The sequence below is a fragment of the Oreochromis niloticus genome, linkage group LG13 (genome assembly GCF_001858045.2).
Source record: "Oreochromis niloticus isolate F11D_XX linkage group LG13, O_niloticus_UMD_NMBU, whole genome shotgun sequence".
NCBI lineage: Eukaryota > Metazoa > Chordata > Actinopteri > Cichliformes > Cichlidae > Oreochromis > Oreochromis niloticus.
In genome coordinates, this window is record NC_031978.2 from 5,884,472 (window position 1) to 5,906,172 (window position 21,701).

The 21,701-nt window shown below is 37.7% G+C and overlaps 3 protein-coding genes across 6 annotated transcripts; 2 read left to right on the top strand and 1 right to left on the bottom strand.

The window, feature by feature from the left end:
- The first annotated feature begins 1,141 nt into the window (after positions 1-1,141).
- On the top strand, positions 1,142-8,727 carry LOC100690426 (follistatin-related protein 1). Its single transcript, XM_005473694.4, has 12 exons — positions 1,142-1,173; positions 2,581-2,636; positions 2,890-2,964; positions 5,550-5,639; positions 5,782-5,911; positions 5,996-6,025; positions 6,118-6,239; positions 6,527-6,645; positions 6,822-6,934; positions 7,472-7,582; positions 7,683-7,783; positions 8,175-8,727. Exons 2-12 carry the CDS (start codon positions 2,631-2,633, stop codon positions 8,196-8,198), a joined length of 921 nt encoding a protein of 306 aa, XP_005473751.1. The 5' UTR covers positions 1,142-1,173; positions 2,581-2,630; the 3' UTR covers positions 8,199-8,727.
- Positions 8,728-8,827: 100 nt separating this feature from the next.
- runx2a (RUNX family transcription factor 2a) lies at positions 8,828-13,829 on the bottom strand. Its single transcript, XM_005473690.4, has 6 exons — positions 13,146-13,829; positions 10,625-10,815; positions 10,315-10,474; positions 9,652-9,756; positions 9,491-9,565; positions 8,828-9,277 (listed from the first exon to the last, which is right to left on the bottom strand). Exons 1-6 carry the CDS (start codon positions 13,294-13,296, stop codon positions 8,934-8,936), a joined length of 1,026 nt encoding a protein of 341 aa, XP_005473747.2. The 5' UTR covers positions 13,297-13,829; the 3' UTR covers positions 8,828-8,933.
- On the top strand, positions 11,314-21,696 carry supt3h (SPT3 homolog, SAGA and STAGA complex component). 4 transcript variants are annotated; one of them, XM_019366974.2, is made up of 12 exons: positions 11,314-11,448; positions 12,991-13,094; positions 16,916-17,000; positions 17,277-17,363; positions 17,521-17,617; positions 18,476-18,627; positions 18,822-18,897; positions 19,287-19,399; positions 19,481-19,585; positions 19,682-19,813; positions 20,726-20,815; positions 21,565-21,696. In XM_019366974.2, exons 2-12 carry the CDS (start codon positions 13,003-13,005, stop codon positions 21,604-21,606), a joined length of 1,071 nt encoding a protein of 356 aa, XP_019222519.1. In that variant the 5' UTR covers positions 11,314-11,448; positions 12,991-13,002; the 3' UTR covers positions 21,607-21,696. The 4 variants fall into 4 exon arrangements, with proteins under 4 accessions (XP_019222519.1, XP_019222521.1, XP_003438295.1 ...); XM_019366976.2 differs by having other exon boundaries at positions 19,685-19,813; XM_003438247.5 differs by having other exon boundaries at positions 18,497-18,627.
- The last annotated feature ends 5 nt before the right edge of the window (positions 21,697-21,701 follow it).

Consider the following 21,701-nt stretch of genomic DNA (forward strand, 5'->3'; position numbering starts at 1 on the left):
CTGTTTAAAACTGTAGAATGAACCAATAAACTCTCAGAGACTCAATGATGAAATGCAGAAGGAGTACAGGCAAACATTTACTTCCTATCATCATCTCCTCTCCGCCTCTTTAAATTGTGTCTGTATGTGTGGCTGTGTGTGTGTGTGAACTGCTTATTGGTGTGTATCCATTTTGGGGTGTTTTGAATGCATCACACCTCTGCTATCTCTTAGCTAATGGGAAGAACGATAACATACCTTCCATTAAAAGAACACACGCACACAGAAAAATGATGTTAACACTCTGGCTGACTGCTCCGGACTATTTTTAGGAAGCACTCCAGTGGTGTCGCAGCGCACACTGGGAGGTTGGGTTTATCTGAACCTCAGCACCTCCTCTGACAAACAGCTGACTGTCACACCCGAGAGAGAGGAAGCTCCAAGAGGGATGACAAAGTCGAGCAAAATGTTAACACAGTTCTGGAGCTACACAGAAAGGTCACATTGTGAACAGAAGCCTGCAATAATCATTTCCAAAATCAAATATCTAAAAAAAACTAAGTGCAATTCAACTAAAAATGCTTTTTTTTAATATGGCCAAACTTTTCAGATGAATTAATATTTAATTTCAAACGCTTATCCACTAAAGCAGGTGCTGCCTTACTGTCTAACCCAGGGGTGGGCAATCTCAGTCCACGAGGGCCGGTGTCCCTGCAGGTTTTAGATCTCACCCTGGGTCAACACACCTGAATCACATGATTAGTTCATTACCAGGCCTCTGGAGAACTTCAGGACATGTTGAGGAGCTAATTTATTGATTGATTGATATACCTTTATTAGTCCCACAAGGGGGAAATTTAGCCATTTAAATCAGCTGTGTTGGTTCGAGGACACATCTAAAATCTAAAATCTGCAGGGACACCGGCCCTCGTGGACTGAGATTGCCCACCCCTGGTCTAACCCTATCTTAGTCTAGAGACTGTTAAGCTGCTTGCCGCTGTTATGGTGTGATCAGACCAAGATGATCCAAGTTTGTTCCAGTTTTGTTCACATGATACTGTTCTTAGCTAAAATCATACACTAAATATCTTATCTTTATCTTGAAGATTGTTTATGACATGATTGATATTTTGTGAGTGACATCTGGAACTAATGAGGACACCTGCTACATAAAGAAGAATGGATCCATCTATGGTCTCATGACTCTCCCCCAGTTACAGTTCTGGCCTTCTGGGCACAGTTTTTCTGCATGCAGACAGTTTATGTTTATGTTTAAGGTTAAATATTAGCACATCTACCTCCCGAATCCCAGTCATTATTGTTCAGTGTGCTGGTAAGAGTATATATTTAGTCATAAGGTTTACACTTATCTATGAGGGCAGGTTGGTAGAAATAGTCTGTGTGGGACTGTTTGTTTCATTCACCATCCTGTTTATTAAGTAATATGTGGATGCCTAGTGTACTGCTTCACACATTTGTCTAACAAGTTAAAGACACACAGCCTGCCCTCTGCTGGTCACAGCGTGGTACTACATCATCACGCACAAGCTACATTTTATGTGTTCCTGTTGTGTTACAAACATTTTTGTCTGTTGTAAAAGTGAGGGCTACTGATAGTGGTTTTAAAAGCTAAGCCAGAATGCAGTACTTGTGTTTTTATTGATGGCATTTAAATATAGAAGCACTAAAGAAAACAAACGCTTAACTTCACTCGGTGGTTTCAGTGCTACAGCACTGAGAAACTGAAGGATACTGAGGCCAAACAGGGCAGAAAAGTCAGTGGTAATAAAAAGTAACAGCTGGAGAATATTTTTTTTATTAATTAGGATAATTAGATTTTACACAAAAACCTTGTATCTTAAGTCCAGACAAATTGTTTAATTATCTAATAATAAATAACTACATAAAATATAATAAAGAATATAAATACATAAAAATATAATAAATATAAATAAACATTTAAACCTAGATTTATCCTGTCTTTATCCTGTTTTTCTTCTTTCACCCCAACCGGTCGCAGCAGATGGCCGCCCCTCCCTGAGACTGGTTCTGCCGGAGGTTTCTTCCTGTTAAAAGGGAGTTTTTCCTTCCCACTGTCGCCAAAGTGCTTGCTCATAGGGGGTCATATGATTGTTGGGTTTTTCTCTGTATTTATTATTGTGCTATCTACTGTACAATATAAAGCGCCTTGAGGCGACTTTTGTTGTGATTTGGCGCTATATAAATAAAATTGAATTGAATTGAATATAAAACATAAATCTATATTCATAAATACATATAAATATAATTTGTGAAAAAACAGTGGCACTTTTTTTTACTGAAAATTGTCAGCAGTGACTCTTTTTTTCCTGCGCCTGTCAGTCACAGCGTTGCCTGTTTAAAGTTGTCTGAACATGTTGCAGGTCTTTAACTCATCATTCCTACCACAGAAGACAGTTCAGCTCACAAGTGGGTTTTTATGTGTTTCTGAGGCTCGGGGGGTAGAGGGGTGGGGGTGACTCTGGACAGCTGGTCTTCTTTCTGTTCCTCCATCACTCCTCCTCCTCTTCTCTCTCTCTCTCTCCCTCTCTCTCCTCATACCATGCTGTCATTTTTCAGCAGAACAAAGCAGGAGTCTTCACCGATCACTGCTGGATATAAACTCATCATCTATGCAGGTACATGAGGATATTTTGGAAGTTTGGGTGTTTAGCTTTGAACAGACTCGCTATAAAGTGAAATTTGGATATAAGCAAGTTGGTTCTTACAGGCTGATTGCAGCAATTTCTGAACAAAGTATGATTAGACTCAGTCTTCACTGCTATTTTACTTTTCACAGTAGCATTACTGATGGTATCATGCATTACAGTGCAGCTTTACTTCTGTTATTGTTGGACAGCATCATGATTGTTCTACTCCTGTCCACTTCAGATGTTGACCATCTCTGTGCTCCTGCTGCAGTTCCTCCTCTTCTTTCATCCTGTGTCCTCCTCTCCCCTTTCCAAGGTAAACTCACTGCTGAAAATATGTCGTTTTGTTTTTATTTTGATAAAATGGAAATTGAGAGAGTGTACGGGATAATTATAGTGCTCTATTATGTTTAAGGACTAATGAGAATATGTTTAATATTACACTAAAAAAAGCTTTTGTTGTTACTGTTGTTGTTGCTAACACTCACTAGTTAGTAGCTGATGTTTACGGGCAGGTGTGTGCTTGCATATGTTGAGGTAATCATGATTTAGGAAAGTGTCTGCATGTGTTTTGTGCAAATGTTTTTAAGGTAACATAGAAACCCACAGAAATATAGAACAGGTCCTCAGGCATGTCTCTGAACAGAACTGTCAGCTGCTCATCTCTAATCGCACTCCCTCCACCTGTAATTTTGGTGAAAACACACTCTGCTATGAGTAAGCTTGTTTCAAAAGAAGTTTCCATGGCAACTTTTTTTTAAGTTACCTTTGAAAGAAGATTAAAAAAATGTGGTGACACACATTAAAATTTAATTTACTTCAAAGGTTTCAACAATCATGAGATAAAAACACTTTTTGAAAAATGTGAATAGAGTAACTCCCACATGTCATTCTGTTCAGTCTTTTTAAATGTATATGTCGTACACAACAGCCAATTAATAAAAATACATCAGGGAAAAAAAAGAAAAAATACAATAAATCAGAACTTTAATACAAAAATGTTACAAAAAAGACAGAACAGAATCCAAAAGGACTTTTAAGGGAAAAATGAATTACTGCAGAATTGAAAATCTACACAATATTCATGCAGAAGAAGCACAGAATTATTGGAGAAGAGAATAATGAGGTTGACTAAGGGAAGGAAAGCTAAATTTAAAGTGAAAGTAAAAAGAAAGAGAAGAGAAAATATAACAGAGAGAACAAGAGCGAACGAGAGAACAAATCCAGAAACTTGTTTTGCAGCCAAACAAAGTAAATAAGACATGTACTCATAATTACACCGAAAACATTACTGCAGTGTTTGTGTATGTGTGTGTTCTCGTACCGTCAGCTGGTTGCTAACAGCAGGTTTTCAGTGCAGCAGGTGTCAGCTGGACAGCCACAGGCGACAGATGTACCTATTGTGCGTGTGTGTGTGTGTGTGTGTGTGTGTGTGTGTGTACCCTTCTGTGTCTTTGTGTAGAACAATCTGGGAGTGAAGACATTTCACTAAAGTGAGAACATTTTAAAGTGACGAGTTTGTGCAGTCCTCTTTAATTTAAAAGATTGTCTTACGATCAAAGTGAAGATTACTGCTGGAGCCTGAGTTAAGATATGTCCTTATGGTAGAGCTTTGGGAATACATGATTTCAAAAGTGTTTTCATGCAGAAGTTTTCAGGTTTTCCATCCTGTTAATAAAGAGGAATGTCAGGAATCAGAGTGTAATTTTGTTCTTCTGTGTATTGAGTATTTATTGCTGCTTCATATAATTCACTGTCTCTTTAAGAACACTTTGAAAAGGAAATCTTGGATTGTCATATCATAAACATGATGAACTTACTGAGAATTATCATCTGAATCTGGTCTGTTTTTCAGCTTTATGAACTTTTAGTAAGTTTATGTTTTTAATTTGATTGCAGTGGCAGAGGCAGGTAATTGGTACAGGGATGGAAATAAATACAAGACTCTGAATATAATAAAGAAAGCAAAATATTTCACAGGTAATCATTATTGTCCAAGCCCCTGTCCAGGCCCCGGCTTGGACAGTCTCGGTCGTTGTGTCCTTGGGCAAGACACTTCACCCATTGCCTACTGGTGGTGGTCAGAGGGCCCGGTGGCGCCAGTGTCCGGCAGCCTTGCCTCTGTCAGTCCGCCCCAGGGTGGCTGTGGCTACAATGTAGCTTACCATCACCAGTGTGTGAGTGTGTGTGTGAATGGGTGGATGACTGTTAAGCGCTTTGGGGTCCTTAGGGACTAAATAAAAGCGCTATACAAATACGAGCCATTTACCATTATTATTTTTATTTTTTATCATTATAATCATTTTTGTTCAGCATTTCTCATTTGCCTCCAAAATGCTGGCTTTTGAATAAGTTTATTAAAATTGCCTAAAATAATATTTATAAAATATTACAATATATTATAACAATGCTTTGCCTATATTTATACTGGTAACATTTTACTGATCAACTGTATCTTATTAACATCTTAATTTGGTGTTTAATATATTATTTTCTGTACATTCACATTTAATTCAACTTCTTTCAGTTCCTTTAATATGTAACTGGGTTTAAATGGACATTTGTTGATAAATCTTTTTTTTTCTCACTCAGAAATGGAGGTGATGAAATTAAATTTTAAATTATAAACAATGAAAAAGTCCTGAAGAAGACAGAATTTAAAATGAGATGCATCGCTGCGCAGCTGCTCCAATACATTTTGTCTGTGTGTGTTTGTGTGTGTGAGAGAGGGAGAAAGTCATGGTCATTCAGCATGCCATGTGGCCTTTCAGACGAAGGTCAAAGGTCACCATCTGGAACTGGCTGTGGAGCACACCCACCCCAAATTATTCCTCCACTCTTCCCAATTCTCTTCACTGTGATGACAATGTCTTTGTCCCTGTGTGTGTTCTTCTGTGTTAGGATGAGTCGGTGTGTGCCAGGACTTTCTGCGGCGCAGGTAGAGAGTGTGTATCGACTGACCGAGGAGAACCAGTCTGTCGCTGTTTACAGGTAAAGGTACTGACTACTAGCAAACATGTGTACTTGTAAATGTGTACGTCTGTATTAGTTTAGGGAAAGACTGCAGGTAATATTTCTGCAGCTACCATTTTTTGGTAATCTTCTATTGACAAGCCTCTGTTGTTTTCTGCAGCAGTGTGACTTGTCAGAGCGCTGGGTGTGTGGCAGCAACGGAAAATCCTACAGGAATCACTGTGAACTGCACAGAGACGCCTGCATCACTCAGACCAAGATACACGTGGAGCACAGAGGACACTGTCTGGGTCAGTATCCACAAACACAAACTCTATAAGCTTTGAGTGAAGATTGTGCAGTCATGAAGGCTTTGTGTGCGTTTCTATTTGCAGAAAAACCAACAAAGGCCGATGTGAGCCCCAGTAAGTCACGAAATATTTCACATTTATACACAAATCAGCAAATTTGAGTGGCTGTCTAAAGCCGGTCTCTTTTTCACTTTTCATGCTTGCAGTCGTGTGTTTCCTATCTGATCGTGATTGGATGAGAGAGAGAGTGATCCAGTGGATTCAGAAAGAAGCTGAAGATCTGGCCTCAAACAGATCAGCCGGTGACCTCCTTCAGACATATTTTCAGGTGTGAATACTTCACCCACACTGTGTAATAATTACAAACGTATCTGTTAGTCACTTGTAGGAAGAAATGGTACATTTTAGCTTATTATCTTGCATAGCTTCAGCCTTATGATATACCATTATTGTAACCATTTATTAACTTACATGGATTCTGACATTGACGGCTTGCATAGTTTTTCATTCACTTCCTAGTTAGAGAAGAAGTAATATATATATATCTATATAATATATAACTAAATGAGGTATAAGATTTTGAATACCTTTGTTGATTATGTTTTTGTGTCACAGACGTTTGATGATGGGGATTCACAGCTTGATTCGAATGAATTTCTGCGATTCCTGAAGCACAATGAGACGGCACTCAACATCACATACTCAGATACTCTGCAGACTAACCTGCTGCTGAGGTATTAGTTTATTCATCGCTGAGAGTTTGTTCCTCTATTTGTTTCTTGTTTTGTTTTGTTGTTTTGTTTGTATATTGCAGCACACATTTTGCATATCGTTTTAGAAATTAAATGCTGGTTAACTCCATATCCAGACTTCTCCAGTCACTTGTCTCTTACTTCTTTCTTTTTCTTAGATCTCTGTGTGTCGATGCTTTGATAGAGCTGTCGGATGAAAATGCTGACTGGAAGCTGAGTTTAACTGAGTTCATCAACTGTCTTACGCCCACCTACCACCCACCTGAGAGAAGTAAACATGCATACACACAAGCAGCAAACCTGAACCTGGGACAGTGGACAAACACTTTTCGTGTTTGTGTGATTGACATTTTTATCAGATTTCTATTTGCTTTTCTCCGTTGTATTCAGCTTTGGATTTATCCTAACACTGTTTATCATTTAAAGACTGTTATTTACTGGACTTTACAATCAAGAACAAAGAGTTTATTACTTGGGGATGCATGTATAGACCCTCTTGATACTAAAAAAGGAACATATAATTACACAAACACATACTTAGTGGCAAAGTATGTTTAGCTCAATGTATGATCTACATCAGGAGTGTCGAACACAAGACCCAGGGGATAGAATCAGCCAAGCAAAACTTAGCAAAATATGAAGAAGAGCATATATTTGGCACTATTTTAATGTATTTTCACACATTTTACAGCATCTGTTCCTTTTACAAGAATTTTTATTAAAAACTGAAAACTGAAACTTTTTATATTTTTAAGGACAAGAATTTTAGCTGTTATCATGTTTATTACATTGTATTTTATGTGTGTAGAGTGTGCTCTGAAGGACGAGGTCTTTGAGGATGGAGCTGAAACTCAGATGGAGTGCAACAAGTGTGTGTGCGCCTGTGGAAACTGGGTGTGCACCGCTCTGACCTGCAATGGTGAGAGTTCACATAAAAACACTGTAGTCGTATTGTATGACTGCTGTATTTGTTCTGTTTCTGCCCGCTGCTGTGTTTATCTTTGCAACATGTATTTCAGGAGAGCATCAGGTTGATGAAGATACTGATGAAGGAGGAGAAGATGAAGAAATGACAGAAGAAGAGTGGAGCAGGAGGGTGGCTGAACTCAGTGCTTTACAGGTCGACAGTCTCTCCTGAAACAATATTATTAACCTTTAAGTCGTTATTCACAGAGACGTTTAATCTCAACATAAAAGTTATTCAAATTTAGACCAGAGTGGCAAAAATACATTTATTTCTTTTGAATGAATAAATGCATGAAACTGCAGAATAAGGGAGTTTAACAGAAAGGCACAACCAGAAAGAATTCTACTGCCTGGTTTTCAATAATTGTTGATTGAATATTTTTTATTAATATTAATATTAAAACTATTAACTTAAATAAGTCATTTAAATGTACAACTACAAAAATCTTCTGTAGTAATGTGATGCACACATGATTGGTGTAAGTTTAAACACTACCTACAGGTCAATGAACCTCTTACCTCTTACCTTTTACCTGTTTCTCCAGGCATCTGTCACCATGGAGAACTGAGGTCCTGAGTCGCAACAGCCAATCAGCAACTGAGTGGCCTTCCGCTCCAAACATGAGGAACAGGTTTAGTTTAAATAGCTGTTGTTATTATTCTTATAAATGATTCAACACATTTTATTTATGTGAACTGTTAAATCACTTCTAAACAATATTCTACCTCTTATTTTGCTTTCTGTTTTTAATACACTCAAGTATGTTGCTAACACACAACTAGTTAAAAAAAACTGTTTTTAATTTGTTATTGATTGCTTTATACTTTTAAAGAATGGCATTATATTTTCTGGCTTTTGAAGAGCTCAGTGCACGTTTTGTTTGTTTGTTTGTTTTTTTCATTTTTTGAGTGATAACTGTCTTAACTTTGATTTCCCTCCGTATTAATGAACAAGTATTATAAAATCTAATTTCTTATGATCAGTGAAACAAACAAACAGCTGTTTGTTTTCTTGGGGTTTGTAATGAGATGCTACTTTAACTATTTTGATAGTGAAAGCTACTCTTTTTATACCATTGTTTGTCTAATAAAAATGGGTCTGAGAAACAACTATCAAATTATTTTTTTTTATTATTCATTGTTTAACACAATATATACAAATGTTGTTTTAATAAATAACAGGTTACAAAATATCAAGAACGTAGGTTTAAGGATTTATCTCGATAAAAAAAGAAAGAAAAAAGAGAGAAAAACATTAAAACTGGTTAAATGTTTACATTATGCTAAAATAATACATCCAATCATCAATAAGGTCTCCAAACAGGCTCCTCCCCTCTCATGGAAAGACACCCCCCTTCAATATAATTGGTCAGTGCTGTGACAACATTGCGGTCCTCCCCTGTTGTTTGGAATGGTTGGTGGGGCCCGTAGTGGAAGCTGCCGGCCTGGAATGGACCACTGTGGCTGAGCGGAGGGGGAGGAGGAGGAGAAGACAGGTAGGAACTGTATGGAGGAGGTTGAGTAGAGTAAGGGAGGGCAGGCAGATGGTGCATTCTGGGAGTAGGAGCGAATGAAGATGCCAAAGAGGTCACTGGGCCCAGAAAGGACTCATTCATCCACAGAGAGGTGGAAGGAAAGGATCTGCATTCTGAAGCGAGACAAGAAGCATCAACATCAGTGTTTCTCCAGAACTCGTTGTCTTCTTTGGTTGTTTGCTCAGCTGTCATGTGACATGAGCATGACCACGACCAACTATTGTTTCATAATAGAAGGTTTTCTTTCTGAAAACTAAAATTAACAACATAGTTTTTAATTTTCAGTGGCCTTGCTGTGTCACATTTTGTGACATTTTATGTCTTACCTGATGAAGCCGTGCTGCTACTGATGCTCCTGGAGGGCCTAAAAACTCCAGCCTTCATCTCCTTCTGCCTCTGACCTGAGATCAGAAGAAATAAAGTTAAAACCTGCCCGGATCGCCTCAGATTTGATCCAGTCATACTGTTTTCACTCGTATTTACTAACGTCTGGGCAGCCGTGGTCCGTCCACGGTAATCTTAATGGCCCTGTGTAGGGTGGCGATCTGAGGAGGTGAGGTCAGCACGTTTATCGTCAAGGTGAAGCTCTTACCTTTAAAACAATAATAAAACATATGTACACATGAAACTAGTTAGTATACTTTATATACATTTGCCTACTTTGTTTTTATTTACTTAACTGAATCAAAATTTTTGTGTCATTCACTGTTTTGCTTTGACTGCTGTACTTTATCCAGGATTATTTCTATTGTATTTTAATCTATTTTTAATACTCTTAATTGTATTTAGTGTGTTCTTTATTTCTTTTAAATCTTATGCCTTTTTTAATTTATTTAAATGTGCTCACGATTACACATGGTTGTTTTCTTTTATTCAGTTTTGCTCTGATGTTATTGATTAAGAAACTAATTAACTAGAGTTAATGAATTCTGGCTCCATAACTTGATTATTGATCTAACTTTACGGGTATTCAAATATTTAAAAGAAACCTATAAAAACAACTAAGTGTTTTAACTGTGTGATTGCAGGGCACTGCAATTGCAAATAGTGTAGACAGAGGTGGTAAAGATGGCAGGCTGCAGTCTTTCCTCTTGTTTATCGACAAAGTATGAATAACTTGTAACAGTGCTGCATGTATCTGTTTGTATACCTCTGCCGCTGCGGCCGATGAAGCGGAGGTCGTTGAAGTGGGCACAGCCTTGTTTCATGGTGGCTGTGGCATTACGTAGCTCTGCGCTGACGTTTTCATCATTGCCAGCCATCACTGTCACAACCACGCCATCAGGCACATCGTTCCCCAGGGCAACAACCTGAAAAATTAAAAAACATTGTGACTGGTCTTTTATCTTTGTGAACAGAGGATTTTTATTCTTTCAGTATGAATAAAGTATTCATACTGAAAGAGTAAAAGTATGTATTTTGGTTTAAAAATAGCACCAGTGTATATGTAGATTACTCACAGTAAAGGCTCTTGGTAGTGTTTTATTACACCTCCAGTGCTGAGGCAGGCTGCTGCAGAGGAAATTTGGGCTGTCGGTCGGGACCAGTCCTCTGGGTGGAGCTGTACTGCACTGGTGGAGACACCTCAGCTCTTGTTCATCCAGTTGACGAGTGCTGGCTGATGGTGACAGACGGCACTTCGCCACAGGATCTTAACAATAGGAATAAAGAAGTCAATTTTTATCCCATTTTGTCTTTCATTTTTTGTTCTTTTCTCTGAGGTCACATCCATTTTAGACTTGAATATATTTGTATTTCCTGAAGTCAGTCAGACTGTGTTAAGAGTTATATTAGATGGCAATTTAAAAATAAATAAAAAGCAAATAGCTCTTGTAGCTACTGCCTCAATCTAAAGCACTTTAACACCAGTCATATTTGCATACATAAATGTGTATTGTAAAATCATTACTAATTATATCAATTTATTTACTTTTCAATTTTGGACCGCTTGGTCCTCCATACAGGTGAGATTGCTGCAGGGGAGCGCTCAAAGCTGTACAGCATATTTTGCTAAATCTGTGTCGCTATGGTGGATATATTAAAATTCTGAGTACTGATTAGACCATAAACACTTCCCCTTTAAAGCTGTGTATCTTCTTCAACTCTAATCTCAGCTGCTAACCCTGTATTTAACAGCTCATAGCTGGAGTGTAGCGCCTTTCGACCAGGACGTGTAGAAAACTACAACTACCACACCCTCGCGCTCCCTTGCGTCATCAAATCGCGCCGACAACAGAAGAAAACCAGAACATTAACAGTAATAGCGTCTCTCTGACAGACTCTGGTGAGAGTTTTTACTTGTTTTATGCTTTTTTACGTGTCTTTGGTTCTCCTCTTCGCCTCCCCTCCTCTTGCCTCTCCTTTCTTTCTTTTTTGCATTGTGTTTCAGCCACCGCAGTGTTTGAATATGAGGGAACTGCGCTGTATTATTATTCATATTTTACTGCCGGAGAGGAAGTTACTGCGGTCACACCACCTGTCCAACTGTAGGAGTGTGTATGTGTGTTTTTATATTTATGTATGTGTGTGTGAACGTGTGTTAGGACGTTGTGTTTATTCTCCCGAGCTCTGTTCTGCTATTTTGTTGTTTTAGGCTCTTGGCTCGGCTTCTGTTCTGCTCTGCCCCGCGATTTGTTTAGATGAAGTGACCCCCAAATACTAAAACCACATGAAAGTGAACTACAAGTGCAGCATTGTGATTTATTTCATTTGAACCACACACACACACACACACACACACACACACACACTGTATAAAGAAGACACACATACACATCTGTCAAAGTAGAGACTAAGTGCAACAAAGCCGTGCAAAGCCATAACATGAACCTGGAACAGCAGGTTCCTTCACATAGATAAAAACATGATGCAGGAGGATCAATCTCAGATGCAGCAGCGATCAGGATGAAAAAAGAAGCTGAAAAAGCTGCAGTATTTCTAATTGGAGCTGCTTTAGCTGTTCTTCTATACTGATGTACAGGGTACCTGAGTTTCTGTGTCTATTCAGACAGTGGAAAGGACGGCACATAACATCGACATCTGTGAATGAAGTTATGGTCTGCTCGTTGGCACTAAACTTGAAGATGAAACTTTTCAGAAGAACATTAATTGTTTGGGCAGATGAGATGAATGTTACTTTGTTCAGCTCTGGACTTTATCGGCATTAACTTGGCCGGCATTAACAGACAGAGTGTTTGGAGCTGCATGAATATAAGCATGCCTGTGGATACACCAGAACGCTAGCTTACAGAATGACTTTTCAGTCTGTAGTAATGACCCAAAGCAGGCTTTTCAAATTAACCGAGAGATTCCTTATTTCATTCCTTATTAAGGAGGGGAAAAAAGAAGAAGACTATAACACGCTCTGATTTTAGTAGAATATTCAACACTGCTATCAGAAAGCAGCTAAAAGAGAAAGTTCATGCAGCTAATTCAGGAGGCTGAGAGGCGAAAGTGCTTTAAAATCCTAAAGAGGTCCAGTTGCCTTCTATGATGACGTTGATGACTGAGAACCTACGCAGACATTTATATTGGGGGTATTCTCTTCTTGTATAGTCAATAAAGTATATTTAAAGAGAGAGTTAATGTTAAAATATTGTTAGATCTTTTGTTCACTCAAAACATTGCTTAAATTAGATTTCTCAGGAAAATACCTCCAGACACCAAATATCCTTTTTTTTATATGATTGTTTGTTTTTTTAAGATTATTAATTTACTGAAAGATGCATATTACAAGAATTAAAAGAGTATAATGGTGAGCTGCAACCCTCCGTAAGTTAATTTTGCTCTCTAGTTTAATGTGGTTCTGTCTTGGTTTTGTCATCAGGTGGGCGTGGTTATGAGCAGTCCCATGGCTGGCTCCGCCCCCTCCAGCTCTAAAGACCGTCCAGCTTCAAGGATCAATTTTATCCCAGAGCTACAGAGCATGATGTAAGAGACACACACACATACACACAAACAAACAAAGAGAAGGAGTCTCACCCCAGTACAGCATTGGGCTGGGGCTGCTGAACAGACTGTTTGAAGCCATGGAAACCTGTTTTTTAAAGGAGAGAGCCACAATATTAGCATTGTGGTTAATGACACTTTGCAAATCCAAACAGATGCCTGAAAACAGCACACAGCCCTTCATTTCAATATTTTATATAACACATTTGTACAAAAAGTTCAGAAGAATTTCAATAAATTATTTTTTTTTAATTGCTAAAGTATAACTTTAAGTAACATTTGGTTTTATGTCAAGCAAAACAAACAAAAAGCAAAAACATAAAAGTATGAAATTAAATAGCTCGTATCCAGTGACATGAGCCACGAGTGATAATCAGTGCAGACTTGAAGTCTCTAGTCTCTATTTAGTTAACTTAGTTAACAAAGAATAGGACTGATGGAAAAAAGTAAAAAAGCAAAAGGAAAAAAAGTCAGTATATACAGAATGTAATGTTTTGTCAGTTTTTATTAGCAAGTCTATCATTATTAGTTTATTTCTAGGTTAAAATAATCCCATTCTGTTGTATTAAGTGACAAGAAACTCAATATATTTAGATTTTGGACCTTTATGTTAGAAAAGAAGAAATAATCAGGAAGGTTCAGCATTATTAAATAATCAGCATTTTTCACCATTTTCTGAAATCATCCTGTCGAGGAAATAATTAGTGGATAAATCAGTGAAAGTGGAAAAAGATCTTTAAAAAGTAATATATAAATATAAATAAATAAATATAAATATATATATATATATATATATATATATATATATATATATATATATATATATATATATATATATATATATATATATATATATATATATATATATATATATATATACATATATATATATATATATATATATATATATATATATATATATATATATATATATATATATATATGTATGTATATGTATGTATATATATATATATATATATATATATATATATATATATATATATATATATATATATATGTATGTATATAATATAAATATATATATTTAACTTGTGTATATATAGTTATGTAAGTTAAAAACAACTGGACAACTCTGGTACCATAACAAATTACTTTTTGATCGAGTTTCTAATATGAAGTCACTTCTTCTGCTTAGGTTTTTTAGAAAACGTAAAACTGTCATATTTAAAGTCTTACTGAAGGATTTTTTTTCTAAAGAAGCCACAAGCCTGCTGAAGCCTCCTTTGTTTTGTGTGTCTTTTGCTGTACTCACCTTGTGTTGTGTGTGGGCTGCAGAGAGGTGATGCTGGTGGTCAGAGAGGCTAAAACCAGACTAAACCCCAAAACCTAAAATCAACCTAAAGTCTGAAGCCAACCTCCGAACCTGAGGCCAACCTGCCCACAACCCCAAACCAAAACCTCTCTCACCTGTATGACAGAGCATCAGACAGCCAATCAGGGAGCAGATTAAGAAGCTCTGGGGGTGGGGGGCAGAGATTAGGCAAGGGGAATGGTGTTTGTATTTGATAGAGAAATAAAAGGAGAGAGTGGGAAAGAGAAGAAATGAGAGAAGGAAAGCGCTCCAGGATGTGGGTTTACGTTAGTCTGCCATCATGGAAGTGGCTTTCTGGATGCAAATTGAGGTTTTGACCAAATTGTGGTCAAGGTGTATGTGTGGCCTGTTGACCTTGGTGTGTGTGTGTGTGTGAGAGAGAGAAACAGAGACACACACAGACACATTTACTGGCTGCATGTTTATTTGGAAAGTGACCAAAACTTCAGCTCTGTCTGGTTTTTAGACAATAAATCATGTTTTTGTTTAGTTTAGTTTAGTAACGGTTAATAGTTAAACAAAGAAGTTTCTTTAATACCGTACAGATTAAGAACTGCTTTTCATTTTATGAAGATTCCTTTACTTATGTAAAATGTTTATAAACAAGCAGTCACACCAGATTTTTAAATCAGTTTAACAAATCTGAGCTGAACTGATTCTCACTACCAACTTAAAGTATCTAATTTTTCTACTACTATGTTTCAGTTAGTACCAAAACAAGTTTTAATATCCATCTACATTTAATTTGGATGACATTAAAGCTATTTAAAGTAATGTGAGAGACACATCCTTTAAAGCAGCGGTCCCCAACCCCCGGGCCTCGGACCGGTACCGGTCCGTGAGTCGTTTGGTGCCGGGCCGCGAGAGTTGAAGCTCAGGTGTGAAATGTATGGTTTTCAGGGTTTTTATCAGTTTTCAGTGTTGTTTTGCTATCGTTTTTATCGTTAACTCGGTTTTCCTGGGTCTTTTCACGTGTGTTATGAATAAATCTTCTTTTTTTCGGTACCGGTACTAGTTTTATTTTGTTGTATTCATCCGCGACACCTTAAAGGCCGGTCCGTGAAAATATTGTCGGGCATAAACCGGTCCGTGAGGCAAAAAAGGTTGGGGACCGCTGCTTTAAAGGACTAACGTAATCTGAGAAAGCGCGTTTTCACAGTACAGAGTCCTGTAAAAAAGTAAGTACGCCCCACTTTTAGCAGCAATAACTTGATTTAATTGATTTCTGTATGACTTCATCTGTCTGTCACAGCATTTCACTTGAGTTGAGGTCTGATGCATTACAACAGCTTGGTTCTTGTCTCTTTCAGCCATTGTGCTGTAGTTTTGCTGCTGTGCTTGGAATCATTGTCCTGTTTCATGACCCAGTTTCAGCTGGGTTTTAGCCATCTGACATTACATCACTCCTAACCCCAGAATACTTTGAAATAGTTCACAGTCAACTCAGTGGCTCAAGGTGCCCAGGTCCCCCCGTACTTGATTTGTTTGGCTTTCTCCAAATGTGGTGCTGTGCGTCATTGCCAAACATCTCCACTTTGGTCTTGTCTGTCCAAACGGGATTTTTCCAGTCTTGTGGTTTGACTGCCATGTTCTGTTTTTTGAGAAGGGGCTTTCTCCTGGGAGCCCTTCCAAACAGGCCAGTCTGTTTCTAATTATTTGCAAGTGTTAGTGGTTTATGGTGAGAATAAAAATGAAGGTAATGACAGTGTTGAATGTGAGCATCTTTGTATGCCTCTTTAAATTACTAATAAAATATCTCACCATTCACAGGTTTTAGCTGTTGTATAGTTAGTAATGATGTGTGCTAATAGTTATTTATAATTTATTTATTTTGGGTAAATTTCTGTGTTTTTATAAGGCATTTTTTTTGTTTTCTAAATAAAGTACGTTGCTTCTTGTCCAACTGGAAGAGGCTTCAGCATCCCTGAAACCTGTGGGGAATAAATGGTTTTTAAAACGGATGGATGATAGAATAAATATAATTGCTGTAAAACTATTCTTACAGGTGTTATAATGTACAAAATATATACTTAGAATATATAGATATGTTAAAAAAATATATTTAATACCCTCTCTGCAGAAAATCCACCCTTCAAAAAAATCCATGCCAAATATTTAGCTTTTTTGTTACTTATTATGATTAATTATGTAATATATTTACCTTTTAAATAACAGTGTATAAATACAGTAGTTCTATTTTTGTGAAGGTGGTAACAGGCAGGCTTCATTAATGGAAAATGATAGAAGTAACCAGTTAGATAGTTAGAAGTGATCTTTCAGAGCAGCAGTGTAAGACGAGTGCTGTTAGCACAACCGGCGCTAATGTTTAAGAAACGTTAATGAGTTATGACTTTAGACTTTACCAATTAGCAGCTCTTTAACACATGGCAGTGTAATTAGATTCGACTGACGCACTGGAAGCTCTGCAAGGCTCTGCATAACTATGATTATAGCTGTGTTTGATTTTCAGGTTTGCTCTGGGAGACGCTCGTAGGCCTTTGCAAGAGACTGCAGCGCTGGTGGAGGATATTGTACACACACAACTCATTACTATGGTAACATACAACATAACAAACATAATGTTGAAAAAATTATCTGTTCAAACTTCAAGATCAAAGCCTAAACCACCTGAAGAGTTAATTACAGGCTGAATAATAGTAAAGCACATAAGACAACTAAAATCCTTACATGTATAACAGATGTGGCTGTAAAAATCCACGATTCTGTCTCATTTCGGAGCCTCTGAATGGCAGAAAAACTAAATGTAATTATATTAAAGCATAAGTGTAATTCAGTTCTGACTTTACTGATGCAATTGGTTTATTTCTCAGCTGCATCATGCCTGCGAGGGAGCGGCTCTGCGTGGCTCAAGGGTTATTTCACCTGAGGACATCTTATTCCTGATGAGGAGAGACAAGGTACAAAATGCACACATGAATAAAAAAAATAAATAAATATTCAAAACTGTTTGTCCATGAATCTTTTCTTCCTTTATTGTTTTTTAAGGTTTGAAATAACTAATTCCTTTCCCCTTTTTCTGTTCTTTATTTTCACGCCTCAAAATCTGCTGACCAGAGGAAGTTGGCAAGATTATTAAAATATCTGCAGTTTAGAGATTATAAATCCAAAATACTCAAGACTCTTGACGATGAAGACACACAGGCAGAATCAGGTAGACACGGAGCCTCACACACATATAGTGACCTTTTAAATGTTATTACAACCCTGTGACCCTGTTTTGGAATGGAAATCAATGCGTGGGCTCAAGAGCACTTCTGAGTCATTCAGCTTGTTGCTGCATCCACAAATAGAATTTAAAACTCTTGAAAAGACAATTTAAATAGTTTAAATATGAAAAAACTATTGTGGGTTTTTTTTCCCTTGGCTTACACTTATTTCAGATGGACTGATGCAGAATTGTGCTGTGGCCTGATCGGTTAAAATTTAAAGCTCATTATGGATGTGGTTGCGCTCCTCTTACACAAGCTGAGTGACATGTGATTGTTTGGCTTCACATCTGTAATGGCACCATTGATGCTTAACATTTGCTTCTACTAATATTGCAAGGCGATGTCAAATCGTATCAGCATTGCACTATAGTTAAAAAGTCTGGGTGTTAAGCTGGCCTGGCTATAGCCCACTGAACACTTGTGTCACATTATGGAACAAAAACAGCCAATTTTAAGTTGAAGAACTCCCAAACGCTTATGTTTAAAGAAGTGATGCAACACACTGGAAAACATGGTTCTGTCCCATCTTGTTGGCTTAAAATGTAACATTATCATATTACACATTGCACAATACAAAATTCCCCTTAGTTCCCACATTTGATATGTTGTTTTTGCAATACCTTAAATTAAATATAGGTTTTAAATAATTTGCAGATGTTTAAAAATAGATATTTTTACAGCATCCAAACCTTTTCAGAAACCACTTTGTACAAAAAAAGCTTCAAATGCTACAGTCAAAACCCAAATGAATACTGAGCTCTGGTTTTCATCTTAAGTGTTTCTTTTTTTTTTGTCTTTTGTGAACAAATCGGGTGCTGTAGGTCCTGCTGGTGCTAACCAGCGGAGGCAGCGACTGGCCCAGGACTTCCTGGTGTGGATGGATCAGACCGGTGAACTCCTGTCATTAGCAGAACGTCAGGAGATAGACCCCATCAAACAGGAGAGGATGGAGGTCAGAGCCCATCGATGTCTGCATGACAATGATTGATTAGTAGGGCTGTTTTGAAAGGAAATGACACATATATGAACTTATAGATCTAAAATGTCTGGATTGTTGATTCTGCTCATCTGGAGATAGTGTTTTCAGTGGGAGAAACTTTTTGGGATTATAGATTTAAGTGTTTTTATGTGTATTTGAATCTTCAGCGTTTGGAGCGTCAGACTCGGAATATGGACCCGGCTCAATATGCTGAGTTCTGTGAGAGTCGACAGCTCAGCTTTGGTAAGATTTGAAACGGCCCATTTAGTATCTGTCTGTCAGGAAGTTGATTCTGTCACAGGTCCGAAAGGAGTAAAGGACTAAATTTTATTGCTAATGTATGTTTTCATGTCGGTTTGATGTTTATATATATTTTTATTGTGAACTCCACAAAGACTACATGCGCTCTAAGTCATGGCTTATGGGCATCTTATAAATAAGCAAATAAAGCTGTGGACTGTGTTTTTATCCTGTTAGTTCACTAATTGAATAATCAGCTCATTATTTCAGTTCAAAACATAAAAACGTATGTTATTGCACATTTTAAAAACCTGATTCAGGATGATTTTCAGCATTTTAAGCCCGTCTGACCTCTTGTCATGTGTCCTTACTTTGCCCGTCTTCGCTCACAGCTAAGAAAGCTTCAAAGTTTCGGGACTGGCTCGATTGCAGCAGCCTGGAGCTGAAACCCAACAGCATGGCCATGGAGATCCTGTCATACCTGGCTTATGAGACTGTTGCCCAGGTAACTTGTTAAGTCATTACTTCACATATGTGCGTGTAATTTAAAAGCTTTCCTGTTTTAAAATGCTTTTCCTTCGTTCAGATCGTGGATTTGTCGCTCTTGGTGAAGCAGGAAATGACAGCAAAGACGAATCCAGTCAGTCATGTGATCTCTGCCAGCTACATCCACTACAACACACATGCTGAGGTTCACACACTTCATCACACATTGAGACGTATCAATCGCTAAATCTACTGTCATAATATTACTGAGTAAATATCTGTCTTTCGTCTTCCTCCTCAGCAGGTGAAGAAGGATCCAGACTCACCTGAAGCCACCCCTCCCTCCACCCCAGGGTCCTCACACTCGTCAAAGCCCGTCCTACAAGGTAACGGCAGTGTGGATGGGAGGGCGAGGCAGAGGAAACGTAAAAAGGTGAGTGCCAGCTGCAGTTTCTTATGAGTTTAATAGAGAGTGACTGGTGCTGCTTTGAGACTGGTAGTCGGTGTCCGTGTGTATCATGAAGGCACAGGAGAAATTACAAAGGCAGTTAATTATGGCGGCAGGTTTCAGCAAAGGTGTTTGTCTGCCTCTGGACAGGTTTTGTCAACACAATGGAATCACAACCCTACATGAGATCTATATAAAGTGTGCTTAACAAAAGATCGTCATCGACACGACCGTGGAATAAAGGATGCCGCAAAGTAGGGGGATTAAGGGGCTTTTGGCTGCACAAATACACCCTGTAAAACATCCTTTTCAACTTGTAAATTATTATTAAGTATCTGGTGCATAAATGCTTGTTTTGTATGATGGATGTTGTCAGAGAAGTCAAGATTCAGTATAACTCTAGAGATCAAAACACATGTTAACAGTCCTGAATCAAAGCAAGACTGTCTGGGTTAAATGGGTCTAAAGTTTGGACCCCAGGTACAACTAAAGTAGCCAATAATTGTTGTGATTTATTGTACATTTATTTGCTTGATCATATTTTTAGAAGGACTTATGATGAATAATGAATAAATGCTCTGACAATAACAAACATTTTGCTGTATTAATCCCTTGATTGTACTAATTTTTGACAAGTCAGACTTTAATGTGTCTTAACAAATGTTTAAGTCTTCGTGCAGATGTAGAGTATGAACTCCTCCTCTGTTAATTTTCTTAATATACATAATAACTGATCTTATTGCTAATTGCAAAATGTAAGTCTCTGAACACACAAGACAAAGGTGACCATTTTCAGCTCATGAAAAACTCCACGTTCCCAAAGGAAACATCCAAAACATTCCATTGTGTGCTTTGCTGCATTTGTGTTAATACTTATTACTCATAATTGTGTTTCAGAGCTGTCCGGCTACAGTGGAGCCTCCCAGCGGAGCGATCCAGCCCTGTCACATCCGAGAGGCTATTAGAAGATACAACTACAGACACACAGTATGTACACAAAGAGAAACTTGCACAACTTTTCCACAGCTGATCTTTTTTTTTTTCTTTTTAATTCATGTGTTAAAAGTCATAACTACTGCATGCTATACTCTTGATTTAAAGGGTTGGTTTAGATGTTTTACTTTTTCTGTACATGTCTTAACCTGTAAGATTAAAGTTATTGATTGCTGAATCAATAACTTTAATTTGTGCTCCATGCTCACCGATCCAGATCGGGGTCAAAACGAGCATTCTTTGCTTTTTGTAAAATAGGATTCAAAGTTCAGTTGAATGCAAATGTGACATTTTAAAAAGTTAATTGTTTGAAATGTCAGCATACTTTGGTTTGCTCGTGAATTTGTTGTCAAAACAAAGGTGGGATTTTCCCACAGCCATCTTTTTTTTTTGTGCACAAATGTGGGTTGTGGGGAGGTATTTTTGTATTATTTTAAACAAACCGTTAGGTCTTTTTTGGTACTGAGTAACTAGTCATGTTTGTGATTTTGATAGTCACAAGAAAGCGGCTGTGAACCACTGTTTTGTTGCAGGAAAAGAACAGTTACTCTGCTAAACAAACCAGACCCCCAAAAAAACCAAGTGTTATTTGAAGCAAATCTCTGTACCTTGTGTGAGAAATTCACTCTGGACAGGAATTTAAATGTGTTTTCCAACTGGCTGAACGTTATCATGTAAAACCCGATAGCTGACCATTTGAATCCGTACTGAACAACATACCGTCCATCTTCTCTCTCTGGCAGAGTGCCTATTCCAGGAGTGGGATGACCTTCCTCGCCTGCTGAGGACGCATCAATTTTTTAGGCACATTCTTGGATTTTGTTGTATACAATTTTCTTTTTCAATTTCTATTGTAATAAAAACTTTTCAGTAAGCTGGT